Source organism: Tursiops truncatus, chromosome 8 (assembly GCF_011762595.2).
Source record: "Tursiops truncatus isolate mTurTru1 chromosome 8, mTurTru1.mat.Y, whole genome shotgun sequence".
NCBI lineage: Eukaryota > Metazoa > Chordata > Mammalia > Artiodactyla > Delphinidae > Tursiops > Tursiops truncatus.
The window spans coordinates 32494740-32517889 of record NC_047041.1 but is presented as its reverse complement, the minus strand read 5'-3'; the positions used below and the strand labels follow the sequence as shown (position 1 = coordinate 32517889).

The window sequence follows — 23150 nt, the reverse complement described above, 5'->3', positions numbered from 1 at the left end:
AAAATAAAAGCAAAAATAAACAAATGGGACCTAATGAAACTTAAAAGCTTTTGCACAGCAAAGGAAACCATAAACAAGATGAAGAGACAACCCTCAGAATGGGAGAAAATATTTGCAAATGAAACAACTCACAGAAGATTAATTTCCAAAATGTACAAGCAGCTCATGCAACTCAATATCAAAAAAACAAACAACCCAATCCAAAAATGGGTAGAAGACCTAGACACTTCTCCAAAGAAGATACACAGATTGCCAACAAACACATGAAAAAATGCTCAACATCATTAATCATTACAGAAGTGCAAATCAAAACTACAGTGAGGTATCACCTCACACCAGTCAGAATGGCCATCATCAAAAAATCTATAAACAATTAATGCTGGATAGGGTGTGGAGGAACGGGAACCCTCTTGCACTGTTGGTGGGAATGTAAATTGATACAGCCACTATGGAGAACAGTATGGAGGTTCCTTAAAAGACTAAAAACAGAACTACCATATGACCCAGCAATCCCACTACTGGGCAGATACCTTGAGAAAACCATAATTCAAAAAGAGTCATGTACCACAATGTTCACTGCAGGTCTGTTTACAATAGCCAGGACATGGAAGCAACCTAAGTATCCATTGACAGATGAATGGATAAAGAAGATGTGGCATGTATATACAATGGAATATTACTCAGCCATAAAAAGAAACGAAATGGAGTTACTTGTAGTGAGGTGGATGGACCTAGAGTCTGTCATACAGAGTGAAGTAAGTCAGAAAGAGAAAAACAAATACTGTATGCTAACACAATATATGGAATCTAAAAAAAAAAAAAAAAAAGGTTCTGAAGAACCTAGGGGCAGGGCAGGAATAAAGACGCAGATGTAGAGAATGGACTTGAGGAGAGGGGGATGGGGAAGGGTAAGTTGGGACAAAGTGAGAGAGTAGCATTGACATATATACACTACCAAATGTAAAATAGATAGCTAGTGGGGATCAGCCACATAGCACAGGGAGCTCAGCTTTGTGCTTTGTGACCACCTAGAGGGGTGGGATGGGGGGGTGGGAGGGAGGCGCAAGAGGGAGGAGATATGGGGATATATGTATATGTAGAGCTGATTCACTTTGTTATAAAGCAGAAACTAACACACCATTGTAAAGCAATTATAGTCCAATGAAGATGTTAAAAAAAAATTAATCTCCAAAATATACAAACAGCTCATGCAACTCAATATCAAAAAAACAAAAAACCCAATCAGAAAACAGGTGGAAGACCTAAATAGACATTCCTCCAAAGAAGACAAACAGATGGCCAAGAGGCACATGAAAAGATGCTCGACATCACTAATGATTACCGAAATGCAAATCAAAACTACAATGAGGTATCAACTCACACCAGTAAGAATGGCCATCATCAAAAAATCTACAAACAGTAAATGCTGTAGAGGGTGTGGAGAAAAGGGAACCCTCTTGCACTCTTGGTGGGAATGTAAATTGATACAGCCACTATGGAAAACAGTATGGACATTCCTTAAAAAACTAAAAATAGAACTACCTTATGACCCAGCTACTGGGCATATACCCAGAGAAAACCATAATTCAAAAAGACACATGCACCCCAGTGTTCATAGCAGCACTATTTACAATAGCCAGGACATGGAAGCCACCTAAATGTCCATCAACAGAGGAATGGATAAAGAAGTTGTGGTACGTATATACAATGGAATATTACTCAGCCATAAAAAGGAACAAAATTGGGTCATTTGTAGAGATGTGGATGGACCTAGAGAGTGTCATTCAGAGTGAAGTAAGTCAGAAAGAGAAAAACAAATATCATATATTAACTCATATCTGTGGAATCTAGAAAAATGGCATAGATGACCTTATTTGGGAAGCAGAAATGGAGACACAGACGTAGAGAACAAATGTATGGATTCCAAGGGAGAAAAGGGTGGGGTGGGAGGAATTGGGAGGTTGGGATTGACACATATGCACTATTGATACTATATATAAAATAGACAACTGAGGGGAACATACTGTATGGCACAGGGAACTCTACTTAGTGCACTGTGGTGACCTAAATGGGAGGAAAATCCAAAAGAGAGAGGATATATGTGTATGTATGGCCGATTCACTTGGCTGTGCAGTAGAAGCTAACACCACATTGTAAAGCAACTATACTCCAATAAAAATTAATTTAAAAAAAATCAACTGCCTCAAAATCAAGGGTAGTTTTTAGAGTCTCTAAAGGGTTATCAGGTTCTTGGTAACTATGCGAGGCCACCCTTAGATAAGACATTGCTTAAACCATCAAGAAAATGTTAACTTTATCATAACTTTCACGTCCTCTAGAGTTTATGCTTTAATTTTCCCTGACAACGTAGCTCAATATTTAATACTTGTTAGTTGCCCTCAATCCTTTGAGCTATGATAGAATATTCATTCTGGTTTTGTATTTAGTTGGATGCTAGAAAAACATAACACGGTTAGTAACATCCTCCACTTGCCCCACTACACACACACACACACACACACACACACACACACACACACACACACACACTTTTTTTCCAGGAGGCACAGCCTGCAATAGAATACAACACAGATATTGTGCAGAGAAACTCCTCAGAGCATATAATGTAGTCAAGGAAAAACGTAGCTTGCTTTTTATTTATTCCTCTATCCTTCCAGGAGTCAAACCAGTTATAGGGTGATGCTGCCACACACGTATTTAATTCTGTAACATGGCATTAAAAGTCATCTGTTCCCTTCCAGAGCAGCTCTGGTCCTTCTGTCAGCACCAAGCCTATTAAGTTCTCAGAAAGACCCCTCTGTGCCTTCTCACTGGCACAGCTGACTCTTTGTTCATTTTGCTCATGGAAAATAAGTGACTGCCCATTACCAGGACTGAATTAGGGGTCAGCTTGTGTTGGTAAATCTCCAAGGCCATCAGCTAGATGGACCACTGGAGTAAACAGAATTGGAAACAGACTCATCAAAATTATGGGCTTTACAGTAGATGAAAAGAAGTAATATTTGATATGTGAATGGATAATTTCTTTCTAAGCAAAAAATAAGAGGAAGAGATCATAAAGGAAATGTAGAAAGACCAGAATGCATGAAAGTAATCTATTTTTAAAAAAAATTCAATCAAATTAAAAGGCAAAGTGTTAGGAAATTTATATAATATTTGACACAGGATAACCATCTTTTATATATAAGATGTGTTTGCAAATCAGTGTGAAAAAGATAAAGACTTTAGTGGAAAAAATGGGGTAAGAATATGAAAGGGCACTTCATCAAAGAAGAAATATAAACCATAATGAATATTAAGTTTCAATGTCACATGTATTAAAAAGTACAATTGAATAATAGTAGCAGCATGTTATTTTATTTTCTTAAAATATAATATCCATTGTTAGTGAAGGTACGGGAAACTGAGCATACATTTGCTTTTCTGGTGGGAGTATGAAATCACTCAACTTTTGAGGTAAATTTGACATCATATTTCAATCAATGTTATATGTACAAGATAGTTGAAGTGATTTTATTGATAGAAATTTGCCCTAAAGAAATGATCAGAAATGAGCATAAAAATAAATTGTGTAAATATGTTGATCCAAGAGTTATTCACAGTGCAAATTTTAGAAACATCTGAAATGGCACAAAAGAGTGATTGGGATAAATATACAAATATAGCTTGGCCAAAAATGGAATTGATATGGCTGTGAAAAGTTTTATTTGGAAAATCATTTAAAGACATTTGGAAATATTTTTTGGCCTAAGAGGAAAAAAGAAAAAAAAACAGGATTTAAACCAGAATATACACTATTATTCAGGTTTTTTAAAGTAAGTTTGTGTTTGTGTGCATGTTACACATCAAAATATTGATAGTGGGGCTGCAATTTTTATTTTCTTTACATTTTCCTGTTATAATAATGAACAATGAATAAACTTATAGTAATGAATATGTATTACTTTTATAGTTAGGAAAAAAGTAAAGGGATTCCTTTTAGGAACCCAGAGTTTGGGTTTCCATCTATCACTAAATACACTTTCAAAACATTCCTCTTCTTCCCACCTCCTGAATGAAGGGAATCCCTCAGGTTCTACCTCATAGCTATATTCTTATCCTTCAGTTTGTGTCCCTACTAGCTCTGCTCCTTCCATATTGTCTGTAACATCTCGGCAAGTATCTCCACCATCATACCTGACCACCTCTGCACTGTCCACTGACTGGTTACCAGGACTTCCGACTACAACACCTTAGTGACACATGTGAAATCTCACACTTTTTCTCAAATTTGCTTCTCACTTCTTTAATTCTGTTAATGCTGGTATTATTTCTTGTGTCAAAATTATCTTTGACTTTTTTTTTTCCCCCTTGCTTCTCACACCGACATCCTTCAACTTCTCTTTCTAGGATATACCAAACACCTTTACCCTTATCAAATAAGAGCTCTCCTTATACTCACATGCATCCAGCTTTACCATTGAGTCAACACATTCTACCGTGTCCTCACTTTAATCTTCTTGAAGTTCACCTCTGATCTTGTCCACACCCTCCTCAAGCTTTTGCATGGTTTATGAGATGTCATGTCATTCTCCCTATTTTGCCTCAATTCTCATTTCTGACTGTTTCAAACCAACACTTTGAATCTATCTACCGAAACATAACTTCTCCTGACTTTATTCCTTCACCGAAACTCTTCTTTTATCTCCATGTACTCTAACCTCGCCATTCTTCATCATCCAGCTTAAATCCTTTCTCCTCTGGGAACGATTCAACAAATATCACCTGAGCCTTTTTCCTCTATTTTGAATTGAGACAGCTTATTGTGGTTAGGGAAGAAGTTAGGTAGAACTATGTGGTTTTCTTATGTAATTAACTTGGTTTCTTACTAGGATGACTTTGCCACATAAGTAACAGCTTATACCTGTTGTTCTGGAATAATTACTACCCCTTTTCAGTTTTAAAAGTTTAGACAATAAATTACATAGTTATTCTACTTCTCCAGTACAAAATACATGACAGTTGCTAGTGGGTATGTGAGTAAGTGTCTGCTACACACTATGAGCTTGAGTACTAAAGGAATTCGTCTGAGGTAAAAGAATGTCTTTCTAAATCTTGTACTGAAGAAAAGAATTAAGCTATTGTATTCTATTAGCACTGTGCATTCTAGACGACCTTTCAAAGCAGATTCGGTATATTGAATTTAGTTGTTGAAGTCTAGGGGAAACCAGGCACAAAATTCCAAGAATCCTCTCCCAGTGGAGACACATAGGACTTAATTCCCCCAGCAATGAGTTGTGACAACATGTGAGAAATGTGGTCTACTAGAAACTCATAGACTGAATGCCCATGGTTTGTTTTGGGGGCTTGTCATATAGGCACCCTCTGCTCATCATGTACCCAAATTCCGGACTCCCAGAAAGAAAGCAGGTGTTCAAAATAAACCATACTGTTTGCACAGTTTCAGCATAGTGAACTACTCTTATCAGTTAGGCTGGTGGGAACCCTCCCAAAATCCACATTCCCATATACCAGCCAAGGGCCAACCTTGTAAGCAGGGCTTTCAGTGGATAGTATTCATGCCTGCTCTGCTAACTTTTTCTGCACAGTTTTGTTGACCAGAAATATTCATTTTAGGCTCTAAGATGTCTCAACATTCTAGTTTGTTACTGTGTGCTAGTTGACGCAAAGACTATCTTTTAAAGTAAATGAAAGCTTCAGAAATAACTTGTGGAATAGACTATTATCTCTGAGACTGAAATTATTCTTGCATCCTTTACACCCAGTGGTGTACTGAAGCTTCCTCTTGGAGAGCTGATTTTTTCATCTCCTTCTCATCACTCGTTCAGTGATGTTGTGTTTGTGATTTGGAACTGGCTATTCTGGGAATATTTTACCACAGAAAACAGCAAATACTGCAAATCAGACACCCTCCCCCACCCACAGGAGAGCCAATTGTTAAACATTTATTAGCATACCACCACCTGTACCCCCTTACCGTTTGTTCTATACATAGTGTGTTCCTCTAAGCAATGGTAAAAAGAAAATATATATGATTTGTGTGGAATAATGACTTTGGGTGCTGAGAAGCTTCTGGTCCAAATTTCTTACCTGATTTATGTGTTCTTCTCATATATTAGTTTATAAACTTGAAATTCTCAAGTTTAAAAATGCCTACTGAGTTGCTTATAATATTGGGCCATTTTAAATTATGTAAATAATTGCATAGCAAGTAGTAAGTATATATAATTATTTTTAAAAGTCTTTCTTTCAAATGAAGTTTTAAGATGCTATGCTAAGCCAGCAAACCTAATTTTATCTTTCTTTAAGCTTTTGTTTGTTAAATTATCATTGTAAAATGGCTACAAAACAATGTCCTATTCCCAAATTGTGGTTGGCAGATACTTGGTATTCCAGAGAGGCCATTCTTTTCATCTGCTTTTAGTAATCTCAGCTGGCAGTGAGGAGTGTGTAGCTGGGCAACGAAAGTAAAATCATGCCTCCCTACTAAACCAAAGTCGGTTGTTGTTGTTTTTTTTTTTTTTTTTTTGGTAGCAATTATCTTGCTCTTTTTTTTTAATTTATTTATTTATTTATTTTTGGCTGTGTTGGCTCTTCGTTTCTGTACGAGGGCTTTCTCTAGTTGTGGCAAGCGGAGGCCACTCTTCATCGCGGTGCACGGGCCTCTCACTATCGCGGCCTCTCGTTGCAGAGCACAGGCTCCAGACGCGCAGGCTCAGTAGTTGTGGCTCACGGGCCTGGTTGCTCCATGGCATGTGGGATCTTCCCGGACCAGGGCTTGAACCCGTGTCCCCTGCATTGGCATGCAGATTTTTAACCACTGCGCCACCAGGGAAGCCCCCAAAGTCAGTTTTAAAGACAGCATCCAAGGACGTTGGTGGGCATAGAAGTGGGAAGAGAATGTGCATGGTATTGATGGAGCATGATTCATTGCTTGGAACCTTTGCATTTGGGGCTCTGTTACCAGTATTATCTCTGTAATAGTTTACCTAATATGTGGCTCTGCTGTTTAATATTCTCAGATGATTTTTTTAACATCTTTATTGGAGTATAATTGCATTACAATGGTATGTTAGTTTCTGCTTTATAACACAGTGAATCAGCTATACGTATACATATATCCCTATATCTCCTCCCTCTTGCATCTGCTTCCCATCCTCCCTGTCCCACCCATCTAGGTGGTCACAAAGCACAAAGCTGATCTCCCTGTGCTATGTGGCTGCTTCCCAACAGCTATCTGTTTTACATTTGGTGGTGTATACTACTCAAAGCAATCTACAGATTCAATGCTATCCCTATCAAACTACCAATGGCATTTTTCACAGAACTAGAACCAAAAATTTCACAATTTGTATGGAAACACAAAAGACCCCAAATAGCCAAAGCAATCTTGAGAAAGAAAAATGGAGCTGGAGGAATCAGGCTCCCAGACTTCAGACTATACTACAAAGCTACAGTCATCAAGACAGTGTGGGACTGGAACAAAAACAGAAATATAGATCAATGAAACAGGATAGAAAGCCCAGAGATAAACCCACTCACATATGGTCACCTTATTTTTGATAAAGGAGGCAAGAGTATACAGTGGAGAAAAGACAGCCTCTTCAATAAGTGGTGCTGGGAAAACTGGACATTTACATGTAAAAGAATGAAATTAGAACACTCCCTAACACCATACACAAAAATAATCTCAGATGATTTTTCCTCAATTAAATCCAAACATTATGCAGTTTTCATGATCTTTTATAGTGTGATTCCAGCCTTGCTTCTCCCTCCTTCCTTCCACTTACTTACTCTGAAGGCAAACTCTGTCAGACTCTTTCATGCCTTTTTACTTTATCATGGGAGTGACCTCGTTTTTATCTTTGACTCTTCACAGCCAGTTATTTACCTTAAGATTCAACTCAGAATACCACCATTTTCTCCCAGAATTTGTCTCTTTCTTGTGATTCCCATAGATTTCCATATATTTTTACATACCCCTTTTATAATAATTTTTTAATGAATGTTGTGTGCTTGCTCTGTGTGTGTGTGTGTGTATGTGCATTTTTCTTCCCATTTGAAACACTGTAAGCTCTTGAGGGCAATGACTGTGTTTTCCTAGCCTCTGTATTCCCAAGACATAATAATTGCTATATACAAACTTTTTGAATGACTTAATTTATTTTTAATGATTTTAGAGTAAAACAGGATTTGAGTTCCTCTGTAACAGAACCTTCAGTAATTGCTCCCTGCGTCATGATTTGCCTTTTTTGTGCTTTTTAGGCAGATACACAGATTGACCGAGAGCATCAAAACTTCTATGAGGCATCACTAGAATATGTCTTTAAAATTCAAGAGGTTCAAGAAAAAAAGAAGTTTGAATTTGTCGAACCGGTAAGATTTATTTTCCCTATAAAATAGTAGGTACAGTACATCTCTGAAACAAAATTTGCATTTTTTTCTGTTGAAAATTATGGTTTTTTTTAAAATAAAAGGAGAGAGAGGAGTGGGGGAGGGTGAGTAGGTAGAGCACAGAGCACTTTAGGGCAATGAAACTAATCTATAGGACACTGTAATGGTGGATACATGTTATTCATTATACGTTTGTCAAAACTCATAACACGTACAATACCAAGGGTAAACTGTAATGTAAACTATGAACTTTAATAATAATATGTCAATATTGGGTTATCACTTGTAACCAATGTACCACACTGACGCAAGATGTTAATAATTGGAACTCTGTGTGGGTAGGGGCCAAGGGTGTGTATGTGAACTCTATAATTTCTTTTTTTTTTGAATTTTTAAATTTTATTTATTTATTTTTTATACAGCAGACTCTTATTAGTTATCTATTTCATACATATTATGAATTCTATAATTTCTGCTCAGTTTTTCTATAAACCTAAAACTGCTCTAAGAATAGCCTATTGATTTAAGAAACCTAAAATTAAAACTTAAGGCATGTATATTACATATACCTAAGGGAATATACCTCACCACTAAAGTGACCCATTTACCAAACCTTTAGTTGAAGGGAGAATAGGTAAGGCTGTATTTCTTCCTTTGTTCCACCCTGCTTCCTTGCAAGGCTGGGACCTGCCTGACTTTCCAGTGAAGTCATTTATTTTCCTAAGTCAGTGTAAAAAGTAATGGATTCCCTAATGTAAACTGCATTATAGAAAAAGAACAGGTGGCTGGTCTTTATAAGCTTGCTTCATTTTCTTAGCATTTTTTTCCCAAGTAATACCCTAATATGTTACAATATTGCCTGAGTAGGCATCTTCATGAGGTATCATCTATGATGAATAAGGGTGAGTTCTATAGCCAAGATAGTGCTCAGTTCCCATGTGATGATGGAGTAGCAATCATAAAATATGTAAGCAATCAAATATATAATTTAAGCCGTACTTTTCTTCCTAGGTCAGTTTATAAAAAATCTATTTATAATGGGAAATAAAATACCCTATTCCTATTTTAGTGGAGGTGACACAGAGAAGGGAAGATCCATTTCAAAATATATTTGAAAATTTTATTTCCTGATGAAAGCCCATCAGGGATTCCCTAAAGATGATGAGAAACTGAGACAAGGCAGAGTCTGGGAAGAGTCATCAGCCCCTGCCTGGCTCCCAGCACCTCTGCTTCACTCCTCTCCCTTCAGCCGTAGCCACCTGACTTTCTGCTGGACACTTGGCAAGTTTCTAAGGCGAGCCCTTCAGCTAGAAGGATTTAAGGAACCAGAGGCCACACCACAAGCTCAGGGATTTAACTTTAACCCTGTGTTTGGGATGACAGCCTTGACTCCAAGTTCTTAAACCCCTTAGGGTGAATTGATAACCTCTTATTTAGCAGATGCTTTGAGGATCTGATTAAAAATTTTGGGAAGGCTCTCTGAAACTCATCTGGGGTTCAGGGACAACTGGTCAGCCTAATAAGCCCTAGTCAATGAAGATGACTAATGCTTAAAATTCCTACTCCCCTTCTCATGGAGTAATAAGTTCTGCCTCTGAAGTCTGTCATGGTTTTTGAAGCCTCTCTCCTTGCTGGCAAACTTCCTCCTTATGGCCTGCCTCTTGGAATTTCTGAATTTTAGCTCTTTGTTAGAATGCCCCCATTAATTCTGATGGTTTTCCTTCATACTCCTTCATTACCTGTTCCCATTCCCTTCAGATACTGTGCTCATCTTCTCTGCGGTTCTTCCTCGCACCTGGAATTATCCTTTTACATCTGTAGTGCCTCTCTCTCTCTGGAGAGGTATGCAGGTAGCCTATTTCCCCATCTGAGCCTCTTTTATAGCCCATCCTGTCTGGGAACAGTGAACTAGACCATTCTGTAAGATGACACCAGGTATATAAAGAAAAGGTTGTAAAATTGTTTGCTCATAGGTCACAGAAGGAATGATAAGAATTTATGAATTCCTGTGATAATATAGGAAGAGAAATGGAAATTGTCCTTCAATTGAAATGTGTTTTCTTCTCTCCCTCTACTGTATCCCGAACTGGGACGGTCTGATGATAAGTCTTCTGTAACGCATGCCTTTCTGGTGACACCACAATCAAGGTCAATGTTAAATTTGTCCTTCTTCCAAAATATTTTCCTGGCTGCTGGATTTTTCCTATTAGAATGTCTGGCCAAACCAAATAGTACTGTCAGTTTAGTCTCCTTCTCATTTCCAGCTGCAAAGTCTCATCCACAGGGTTTTACTTAATTTCCACCCCAATGTTGAGAAGAATAGAAACGGGAGCGATAGAACATGGGCATGTTGCTCTTTAGGTTATACATTTACAAATCAATTTGCAGGAAAAAAGCTTTCAAAATTTCAAAAACAAAGCCCGGAGGAGCTATAAACATAAAAGAACATGAGGATACTTTAATATCTTTGCAGGGTTTTTTCTGCAGAAATCCAATTCCTGTTTCATAAAGTTTTATACTGCAGAAATGAAGCAGTCTATGCCAGTTTAGCTGAGATTTATTTAACAAATAAGCATTAGAGTAAAGCAAAATACTTTAGGGATGCAACTAATCTCATACAGATTGTATATCAAGTAGAAAATATAAATAGTCCTGGTGATTCCCATTAAATAATATTCTTACTTTATGATGATCATTTGAGATAATTTTACATTGTTTCAATTAATGTCAAGATCCTACGATAGTTGATCTTTGAACAACATGAGTTTAACTTTGTGGATCCCACTTATATTTGGATGTTTTTCAGTAAATACCGCAGTACTACACAATCTGCTGGTTGGTTGAGTCTGAAGATGCAGAACGTACCAAGGCAGGACTGTAAAGTTATATATAGAGTTGCAAAGGTCGTGTGTGTGTGTTTGTGTGTGTGTGTGTGTGTGTGTGTGTGTGTGTGTGTAGGCATCCTTAATTACCAAATTGTTTAAGGGTCAATTTGTACTTACAATAAAACTTCTACAGAATATTCAGATGATATTAGGAATAGATGTTCCTACAGTGTCATTATTCTAAGGAGAATCTAGGTCTAATGCAAGGGAAAAAGAGGGGGCATTTATATATTTTTTATAAATTATTTTTGAAGTGTACAGAAAACCAGCTTTTTAAACTCAGTTCTCCATTAGCTTTATGATTTTAATGGCCTTTTTCCCCCTCTGTTTATCTATCATATTTTATTTAGAAAGTGATGGTAGCTAACTCCTGATTTTAGACCCGTACTACCCAGTATGGTAGCAACTACTTGTGTATGTCTATCAAACCCTTGAAATGAGACTAGTGTAGATTAAGATGTGCTCCAAGTGTGAAATAGATACTAGATTGAAAAGGCTTTAGTACAAAAAAATTTTTAAAAAGCATGTGAAATATCATTAAAACCTCTTCTATATTGATTACATGTTGAAATGATAATCTTTTGAATACATTGTATCAAAATATTAAATTTCACTTGATTTAAATTTCTTGTGACTACCAGAAAGTTAAAAATTTCACATTGGTTTGCATTTGTGGTTCACATTATATTTCTGTCCGGTAGTCCTAGCTGCAACCTTTGAGATTTGCCAAAAAGATATTTGAGTTCAGGTCTGTAATGGGGGAAAAGAGATCAGCAAGAGAGAAACATCATCTCCGGACTCTTGACCGTAAGATGCTCCTACTTCTCAGAGTTGCCTGGAGTTTCTGAGAATTTTGAGGGATTAGGAGAAAAAGCTTGAGAAGTAGCTGAACATGAACAACCTACCTAAGAGAGTTTAACCCCAATGTCTCAGAAGTCTGTTATGGGACATGAAAGTTTGTGGTTCAGAAAACCAAAAGAATCTTTTTATGACAACTCCTTTATGGTTCATTCAGCTGCAGTTGGTGTATGTTTTGATTATAGCCTTTGAGCGTACTTAGTTGGGACTAATGTTTTGTGAGCAACTACTATGTGTCCCATGTTTTCTGTGTTCTCCCACATGAACCCCACCACGGATTTATTATTGGTGGTTGTTATCCTTCCAGATGAGGAAGTTAAGTCACAGAAAGATTATTAGTTGCCTGAGGTCACAAACCTAAAGAGGGGGAGAACCAGGAATCGAGAACCCAAGTCTGAAGTTACAGTTTTATACCACCTACTGCTTTAATGGCTACTTGATTACAAAAATTAGTTCTTCTTAAATAATACTTGCTTTGACCAAATAAAATGGATGACCCTAGAAAACTGGATTGTAAAGCTACTTTGATTCCTTAAAATTAGAAAAAGAAAGTAAGAGATTGACCTTTACTTTGGTAAAGGTACTTGAGTCAGGGCACATACCTGTCCATTCATTCACCTGTTCTTTCATCCTTCTTTCATCATCCTGTTTTAAGTTGTCTCCCCAGGCCACAGGTGACTGGCCACTTTCCATGTAGAGACAGAAAAGTATAATGGCTGAGTGACAATAAGACGGAATTTGGCTTCAGTCTTAATAACTGTGTGAATTTGGCACGCTTGTCAAAGTCTGTGTGCCTCAGGTTTTTATCTGTCAATCAGGGATAAAAATTTGTATGTAGTTCCCAGGATTGTGATGAGTCTCAACCGATGCAGGTAATGCACAGAGTAATTGCCTGGTTCATTATTAACATCAGCAAGGTATCAGCTAGTGTGAGCTCTCACATGGACTGTTATTACTAGATATGAAAACAGTATTGATGAATCATTTATTAGTGTGGCTTCAAAGCCAGAAAAAGCTTTTTCAAAAACACATTTTTAATTTTAACATGCTTCAAAGTATACATCTAAATTCCGTAATAACATTTTCATTTTAGAGTATTTTTTAGCCTTCATTTTAGTCTTTTTGAATTATGTTTAAAATTCATATGATAAATGAAAATAAACTATTAAATATAAACTAAAGCACACTGCTTTTGATCCTCTTCCCTTATTCTGCTGAATTTAATTTTAAATCATTTTCTGAAGAAAATTTCAGGTAATTTAGTTAACATGCTTTAGTTTTTTAACTTATTATATCATGAAGTATACTGTAAAATGCTTTGTGGGTTCTCTAAAAAAGTTTGAATAATGTTGAGACTGAACACCAGCTACTTGCTAAGTTAAAAAAGACTATCAGATAGTATATAGACTTTCGGGTCTTGAAAGTCAAACCTTTTGTGTTCTTTTTCAATATGATTGGTTAGCCTTAATGTAGAAAATTTAATTTAGGGAAAATTAAAGTGAGACTATAAGATAATGTCATTAAAAAAAAAGAAAAACACTGTAGGACTAAAGGTTACATTTGTATCCTGCTGAAAAACCTAAGTGCAATCGTTCTATAAAAATGAAACAATAAAGCTCTCCTCAGCTCGTATATTTTTAAATAAAAACTGTGTTGGTTTTTGGATTTAGTTCTAGATACTGTCATTGAACATCTGAAATTTATAATAGCAGTTAGATAGTGAATAGAATTTTGGGAAAGTAAGAAAAAAGCATTCTATGTGTTTGGCTAACTCATCCCCTTGTACTTCATATATGGGAAAAGAATCTAAAAAAGAGTGGATATATGTATATGTATAACTGATTCACTTTGCTGTATACCTGAAACTAGCACAACATTGTAAATCAACTAAACTCCAATAAATTTTTTAAAATAAATTAAAAAATTAAAAAAAAAGAAACTAACCAACCCCCCCCAAAAAAAAAATCCATCATGTAAAGGCCTGTTCTAAACGTAGCTTCTGCTGGGCTTAGTCATATCAATGGCCACATTACCTTCTTCATTCCCATTTAGTTGAAAAGATAAGCTGACTGTTCTTCCTTGGTTTTGTTCCTTTACCACAGAATTTTACCTCTCCCTACTGCTACTTCATCTGAATTCCATCCCCTTGAGATCTTAGAAATTCTTACCTTCAGGAACTCCAGTGAGACTTTACTGCTGAGGCAGTATATAGCCATGACTTCAAAAAATTTTTGCTTTTTAAATTAATTGAATCTATGTGCATATCTATTCATTCATTCATTTGTTCTCCCATCCTTCTTTCATCACCCTCTTTTAAAAGTTGTCTCCCTAAGCCACAGTCGACTGACCACTTTCCATCCTTGACTCTCCTTTTTTTCTTCAGTTTTCTCATTTATTGGGTTAGATTTTGATACTTTTTCATTTCCATTCGATAAACTCCTCTGAGCGTCCATGCATTAGACTTAAAGCACTCTGTAGTCATTCTGAAGCTGTCCTCTAACATGTTTCTGTTTCCTCCAAGTAAAGAATAGCAAAGACTACAGCAGTAATTTGCAGGTCAGACACCTGTACAGGACGAAAATTGATCCCTTGCCTTTGCCCTACTTTTCCAATCTTCTTAGAGATTTCAGTGGCCAAATGTAAACATCTGTATAAGATTTTGATCTCTTTTAGTACATTGTGGTGCTCTGTGTATAAGTGTTTGTTTTATTTTTTTAAGAAAAACAACCTTATTGGGTTGTATAATAATACACATACCATTCTGTTCACCCAGTTTTAATTCGTTTTTGTCTGTGGTGTGACATTGGTGTCCAACTCTATTCTTTTGCATGTGGCTATCCAGTGGTCCAAGAATTCTTTGTTGAAAAGACTGTTCTTTATCCACTGTATGGTCTTGGCACCCTTGTGGAAAATAAGTTGACCATAGATGTATGGGTTTACTTCTAGAGTCTCAGTTCTCCTCCACTGATTTATATGTCTGTCCTTGTTCCATATCACACTGTGTTGATTATCCCAGTGCTGCTCAGTTTGGACAGCAGTCATCTGGAATTACTGGAATTACTCCAAATTGCTTCGGAGGTCTGCCCCTCACTCCCATGCTAAACCCTGACACCTTTTTCCACTTTGCTATTCACAGTATCACTGGTAACTGTGAGCCCTTAAGGCTTGAAACCTGGTGATTAATGGGCTGGGAAATTATGAATAGCTGTTCCCTTACTGACTTGTAATGGGTTTTGCTAAATGATTATCTATAAAGGCAGTATCAGTTTTTACATTTGGTCAGGTTTTTGGAGTGGAGAAGTCATTTGATTCTAAAGCCCTTGGGAATAATGAAATGCTATATGAGTTTGTCCTGATGATAAAAGCGCCTTTCTTAATATTAAAACCTAATCTGTCTATCTAGTAGTTTGTAGTGATTGTTACTGTTATTTAAAAGTTAAGTTTACTTTAAGGTAAGCTGAGACAGTAGTCTTTTTCCCACCACTCCACCCACTCAGGCACATTGAACAGAGAAAATGACACGTGGGAGATGCAATTCTTAAAGATTGTCAGGCTGTCCTATTAAGTTTCCTTAATTTAACATCATGGAATTTATTGAGGATGAAATGAATGAGTATATATTCAAATTTAAGAAACATTTAACTTTGCTACCATCTAGAGGCAGTTACTTCATACATGCTGTCTTTATTAAACTTTCCCAGATGCTACTTCCAAAGTAGATGTGGAACAAAAGTAAAAGATAGGTGGTTCTTTGTATATAATTTTTCTGTACCTCCCAAAGAATTGTACTGTTCCTAGTGGGTGCTCAGCATGCATTGTGAGATTAAAACATATTTGTTTGCTACTAAATGAATCTGAATTTTACCAGAAATTGCCAATAGGAGATGGATCTCAGGGAATTGGGTGTTTCATGGGAATATTTATTGCAGATAGTCTTAAAGTATCTTCTTTATAAGTTAGATTCTTTGTACTTAGCATGATATTAGAATAGTATCTTTTTTTTATGGCATCTAGTTCCTAATAAGACAGTTTAATTGAGGGCTAATTATAGACATTAAAAAATTAAACAATACTCCTTCCAACAACTTCATAAACTATTATTCAGATATTTAGAAGGCCTAAATACTTCAAAAGTATTTTCTTATTTTGTCTCTGAAAATCTCTAAATCTACACATCCAAGCCTCAGGTAAAGGTAATTTTAATCCTATTTTAAGATACAGTTCTTTTTAATTGGGCCACAGTATGTGCAAACTATATATCTTAAATTATTGGGTAATTTAACAAATATAGCGTACTTTTAGTAAAGGATAAGCTATTGAATTTTAGTTTTGATAATAATTATTGATGTAAAATTGACAGTGTAAAATAGTTCTAAAATTTGCAAACAATACATTTTGACACATTATCAGGAACTGTTGAACAAGTGAAGGAAATTCTTTAAAATATAACAACTTAAAACCAATTTGAAAGTATATGCTTTCCAAAACGAACATAATTTTGTAAGAAGTTGACTTGTTATAGGAAGAAGAGCGTTAGGTCATTGTAGAATCAGTATTTAACTGTTGGAAATCATAATACACATACATACCAGTTGATGCTTAGCTGAATCCTCCTTCTTCCCCAGACAGAGGAAATGATGGGATGTTATTCACATATGAAAATGGTTTCAAATTGTGTTTCTTCCTTAATTTAAAATAATAGTTTACAGACATATTATGCTATTTGAATTAGAAAAACATTAGCCACTTCTCAAAAATATTTTCTAACTTTATTGTAGGAAGAAGTTGTGGATGAGATTGAATTGGTGGACATGTCTGTGGAATAAAATCCCAGTGAATTAAATGAAAAAATTTAAGTAAATTATTTTTCAGTTATAACATTTCATATAAACAACTGTGTCCTGTAACTCTATGGAGAGCTGCTCTTGCTTTACAAATAAGAACATCATAAATAAGCGCATCTGAATTTGGGATTAGAAGGCTAGGATCATAGAAATTGTGCTTTTCTAAAGGAGATTTTACTGTAGCTCTTACATGAAAGATCTGTATCTAGCACCATGTTTTTGCTCAGTTCTTCCCTCTGTTTTGAGTTCTTCCTGCTGCTTAAGTGTTGTCTGTTTAATACCCAAACCAGTACTGCCACCTTGTGATATTTTTCTTAATTTCATCTGGCCATCCTTATTCCTTTCCTTGGGTACTTTTATCTCTAATTTACTGGTTTAGTCTTCCTCACATCTGCACATGTTTGACCTCCCTATTTTGGTTAGAATCTCTTCTATGTTCCTTTGGTCTTTATCCCCATTAATATTCTCTCCTGGATATTTCGTCAGTGCATTGGAAGATTAGAGTACTTGACTTGACACCTGTCCATGACAAGACTTAAATATTAAATCACGTCTACCAAAAAGAAAAATTTAACTTCCATGTCTTCTGTTTCACATCCATAATTCTAGTGCCTACTTAGGTAAGGAGATTCAAAATTTGTTAGCTTGAGAGATTAGAATGAAATATAATTTCTCTAATTTATTATATTTGATCATCATTTTTAAAAAACACGTTTTCATGGTTTCTTTTGTATCTCTTTATTTTTGCAGCTTTTGTCATTCCTTCAGGGTTTATTTACTTTTTACCACGAGGGATATGAACTCGCCCAGGAATTTGCACCATATAAACAACAGCTGCAGTTCAACTTGCAGAATGTAAGACTATACCTGTTCTCACTGCCTCTCCTTAGTGAATAAGATGATCCCAGGGCAACTGAGTTATGACCAAATTGAACCTTGGAATCTTTTAAAAACTTATCTAAGTACAAAAAAAGCTCACTCACTTAGAAAAACCACTTAATAAATTTACTATTTTTTTTTATAATTGCTGGTTGAAAGTATGCCAGGAAAGAGTAAATCTTATTAAACTCTTTAAAGTTAGAAGAATATATACTGGCAAATTTCATAAAAATAAAAATGTCTGAGGTACAGAAACATTGGAAGCATTTGCCTTTATCTAGTGTTTTCATTATTTTACTGGGTGACCTTAGGCAAGTTGTATTTCCTGAGAGGGCAGAATTTCTATATTTGTGAAATGAACAGGTGGACTTTCACACTCTGTCCCTTTCCTCCCTGAAGTTGTACTATTACATAGCTGATATTTAGTGTTTTGTAAAAATAAATTTAAATGTGGGTTTGAAGCATTCATAATAACTGCTTTAAAGCTACAGGGAGAATTATTTACAAACATCCTATCTCTTTCTGTCAGGGTTTATTTTGTAAAGTTCTCCAATCAATCCTTTTAATATCTGATTGCATAGTTAGACAAATTCTGACTTATGTATGCTGAACACCAGTTACACTTCAAAAAAAAGTTAGCCAATCCATTTCTGCTTATCAAATATGACAACAAAATCTTAATTGTTGAGGATTTTGTATAAATTAAAAGTTATTTCTGAAACCCTGTCTAGTACTCTATAGCTAAAATAATTTGTGAAGGTTTCACTTAATTTTCTGTAAAAAGCCTGCCTTTCACTCCTTACCTGATTCTTGCCATTATGAAGATGTTCAGCAAATAGAAATATGGAGTTGGAGTGTCCCATGAGAAATATGTGATTGGATTTATTCCACCTGTGTTTCGAGTTTAGCTTTTTATTTAACTTAGATTTTCTAGCAGAATCGATTTCACATTCAATTCATTCCATTGTTTTTCAATATGGAATGCATTTGGGCTTTTTTAGTAAATATTAAAAGGGAAAATTATAAAATCCAAAGTATTTTATTATTTATTTCCATATTAAATGCAATTACAGTAAGATTCCTGGGATTTGAGAACAGGAGACAGGTAAAGTATTAGAAAAAATTCTGATTCTTATGTTTAAAAGGGAAAAGCGGCAAATTAACTTACTTTGAGATTCAGGTCTTTTAGTAGGGGCCATAACAAAATCTTAAAGTTGGGTGGTGATGATTTTTATGTTTCCAAATGAATATTGTTGAGATAATGTGGCCTGAATACAAAATTGATTTTCATAGAGAAAAGCCTTATGCTTTCTATGTCTTCCCTTAAGTAAACATGCTATGATGTGAATAAGCTATTTCTTACAATAGAAGAAGTTAGAACTTGGAAGCCTGTTCATTTTTATGAGTTAATTTATGCACTGACTTCTTGATAACTATATAAGGATTTCTGAAAAACAAGCTAAGTGATATGTCTTCAGAAAAGTTCTTGGAATAAAAGTGATGAACTTTTTTCTTGGTAAGTGCCACATATATCAAAAGTATGTGGATTTATTTTAATCCCCAAAAGAAATTAAGTCCCTGTGTATCTTCCTTTTTACCTTAGGTATTATGGCATATAGAACTCTATTTAATTAGTATTGTGTATTTGTAAAACTATAAGTTGTCCCCTAGGTAATGTTAAGTGGGAAATTGGATGAAACACACACACACACACACACACACACACACACACACACAAACACACACACACACACACACACACACACACACACACACACACACGGAGATTCAAAGAGAAACATGCAGAAGGTCATTCAGCAAAGTTTCACTAAAGTAATTCAAAATTAGAGCCTAGGATTCAACGGAGAGGGTTGTGGATATGGTGAACAGTCCTGAAAGGATCAAGGTTATCCTTTGCACCATTTGCAGTTTTGAAACTTTAGGCTGGAGGTTCCTCAAAACTGATAGAAAACAATGAAGGAAATTGTTATTTCTGTTTACTTAAGACAAGGAATAATTTTGAAAGTACGCGACAAGAGGTAGAGCGGTTGATGCAAAGGATGAAATCTGCCAGTCAAGATTACAGACCACCCAGCCAGTGGACGATGGAAGGCTACCTTTATGTCCAGGAGAAACGTGAGTTGCAAAGACAGAAGTTAATGTCTCTTATGATTAACATTCTGTTTCTGTGAGAAGTGAGTTGGTTAGTTTCTTTTCCTTCAAGTAGGAAGACTGAAATTCCTGACAGCTTTATCCTACTTAGTCTGCTCTGCCAACCACTGCCACCTAAGTGTGGAAGTTCTTCCCCTTTGCACCATCAGATTCTCTAAGTTGGTATGTTATTGAACTTGGAACTTACACTTTTCATGATGATATAGTAACACGAGTTCAGGTTTAGAATTTAATTGTGATATCTAATCTCAATTTAAAGTTTCATGGAGAATTAAAAATCAAAGCCTTTATCAGATGAATCATCTTGGTGACTTTGGTAATAGTTTTCCCCTTCAGCAGCATTATTTCATTTAATTCTGTGCTCTGACAGTTTTCAGGAGTAAAATTGGCAATTATGTAATGTCAAACTGGCACTCTTTACTTCCTGATGTTAGGAAATAAGCATCAGACCCAATAGAACACTACTATAATTGCCTCACACTAAGAAAGTTTTTTCTCACAAAAATTAATGAAAAGCCCTTCAAACTTGTATAACTAGGGTCCTTTCTTGTCATAAAGTGGAACGAGTGTGACTAAATTAACTCTCTATTTCAAACCAGAATGCCCTAAAGCACTCTCTTACTGTTTGTGCTAAAGGAACAGTTGTTTTTTATTTCCAGTGCATCATGGACCAGTGTCCTCGTAAAACACAAAATTACGTGCTTGGATTTTGCAGTAATCTCAAATTGCTCTGAAAGTTTTGAAATGCTTATTCTCACTTTCCGTACTTTTTCTCACATACTGGGACTAACAGACTACATGCAGTAGCACTGCTCCAAGTCTCCCTATCTGTAGACAATACATCAATGTAGTTGTTTTGGTTAGAAGACATTATAGTTAAAGGGTTTGAGATGCGGAAGCTGTAGATGTTGGGTTGACTGTGAAAGTTTTTTGGACATGATGCAAAATGATCACTAAAATGCCAACATATTTTATATTTTACATGCCTAGGTGATGCTCATTTGTTCCTTAGCAATATGCAAGTGAATAACAGTTTGATCCAGTTATCTTGGCAAACATTTATTACTACATAGGTGGTAGAGGGCTGCTGGCTCAGCAGGTCCGGTTCCAGGACTTCCTCTCTCGTAACTATCTACCTTTGACCAGTCTGCTGCTTTCAGATGTTAAAATGGTAAATCTGATTACCTGCCTATCTATTCTCTAATTAGAATATCATAAATAGGTTTTACCAAAATTTCTTGAAAAAGACCGATTCTTTGGTCATATATACAGTATATGGATTTGACTCAGGACTCTAAGGAAATGTTTGAATACTGAATAATTATTCCATATTTGAGAGCCTCACTGTGAGGGCACCTGGAGGGGAGCTCACATTTTGCTGAGTGGAAGAATTTGTGGATAATGAGGCCTGTTCAAACCTGCATCTGGTAGAGGAGGTCCCATCCTCTTGCCTGAAGAGTTTTTATTCATTTTAACTCAATAATACTTTATTTCTTGAGGTTCCCCCCCCCATTGTTAACACAGTTGTTGAAAGCTTTGTGAGTATACAATATCTTGTTCTAAACAAAAAAGCTTTGGATTACCTAGCAAAATTCTTGTGTACATAACCTTCAAATATGCCCTGTTCAATTGCTACTTGGTAGTTTATCCATTGGATGGTGCCGTGGTTTGCTTACCCATTCCCCAGCTGTTGGACATTTGGATCAAACTAAAAGCATAGTTCCTACCATACGACCCAGCAATCCCACTACTGGGCATATACCCTGAGAAAACCATAATTCAAAAAGAGTCATGTACCAAAATGTTCATTGCAGCTCTATTTACAATAGCCAGGACATGGAAGCAACCTAAGTGTCCATCAACAGATGAATGGATAAAGAAGATGTGGCACATATATACAATGGAATATTACTCAGCCATAAAAAGAAACGAAACTGAGTTATTTGTAGTGAGGTGGATGGACCTAGAGTTTGTCATACAAAGTGAAATAAGTCAGAAAGAGAAAAACAAATACTGTATGCTAACACATATATATGGAATCTAAGGGAAAAAAAAAAAGGTCATGGAGAACCTAGGGGCAAGACAGGAATAAAGTCACAGACCTACTAGAGAATGGACTTGAGGATACGGGGAGGGGGAAGGGTAAGCTGGGACAAAGTGAGAGAGTGGCATGGACATATATACACTACCAAATGTAAAATAGATAGCTAGTGGGAAGTAGCCACATAGCACGGGGAGATCAGCTCAGTGCTTTGTGACCACCTAGAGGGGTGGGATAGGGAGGGTGGGAGGGAGGGAGATGCAAGAGGGAAGAAATATGGGGACATATGTATGTGTATAACTGATTCACTTTGTTATAAAGCAGAAATAACACACCATTGTAAAGCAATTATACTCCAATAAAGCTGTTTTAAAAAATAAAAATAAAAGCATAGTTCCTTTAATAATTTCAGGGCTGGATGGGTGGACAAAATGCAGTGTTTTATGCACCTGTCTGATGTTGGTATCTTTTGTTCTAAGATACGTGACTTCTCCTCTGAGTCAGGCTGAACTGATCATAAAGCCCTTTGTGGCACTGACCTTTTTTTCTGAGAGTTCCTGTCCCTCTAAATGATAATATCTACTCTTAGGCTACAAAACTCAGGTAAATCTTCAACTCTAGTGTCTCTCTGTAGCCTGGGACCAAGTCTGTCCATTTATCTTGTCGATTAACTTTGAACCCACACCTTCTCTCCATCTCCACAGTCTTGCAGTGACCTCCTAACTGTTCTCTTTTCACCTCCAGGCTTGTCCAGCTCAGTCCATTCTCAGAGAGCTTCCAGCAGCTCCCTGCAGTGCTTGCTTGGTTGTGCCTCTCCTGTGATGGCCCTGGCCGTGCATGGCATTCAAGGCTCTCACAGTTGGGCTCCTCTCTTTTTAGCATCCTCTCTTATGATGTTGTCTTCCTGCTCCCACGGCAGCTTCCATCTCCATTTTTCTCTATAGCTACCTGTGTTATTTTTGTAGCTTTAGCGAGGTAAACTTGGCATGCATCAAATTGCACATACTTAAAAAGTACAGTTTGATCAGTTTTGCCATATGTATGCACCTGTGAAGC

At 36.3% G+C, this 23150-nt stretch overlaps 1 protein-coding gene across 2 annotated transcripts in view; it reads left to right on the top strand.

The window, feature by feature from the left end:
• Positions 1 to 23150, top strand: part of ARHGAP42 (Rho GTPase activating protein 42) — a 287206-nt gene that overhangs the window by 204602 nt on the left and 59454 nt on the right. For both annotated transcript variants that reach the window (XM_033862115.2, XM_019923816.3), the window contains exons 6-8: positions 8287 to 8397; positions 17753 to 17857; positions 19888 to 20017. In XM_033862115.2, coding sequence (XP_033718006.1) covers positions 8287 to 8397; positions 17753 to 17857; positions 19888 to 20017 — 346 coding nt within the window. The remainder of the gene's footprint in view (positions 1 to 8286; positions 8398 to 17752; positions 17858 to 19887; positions 20018 to 23150) is intronic.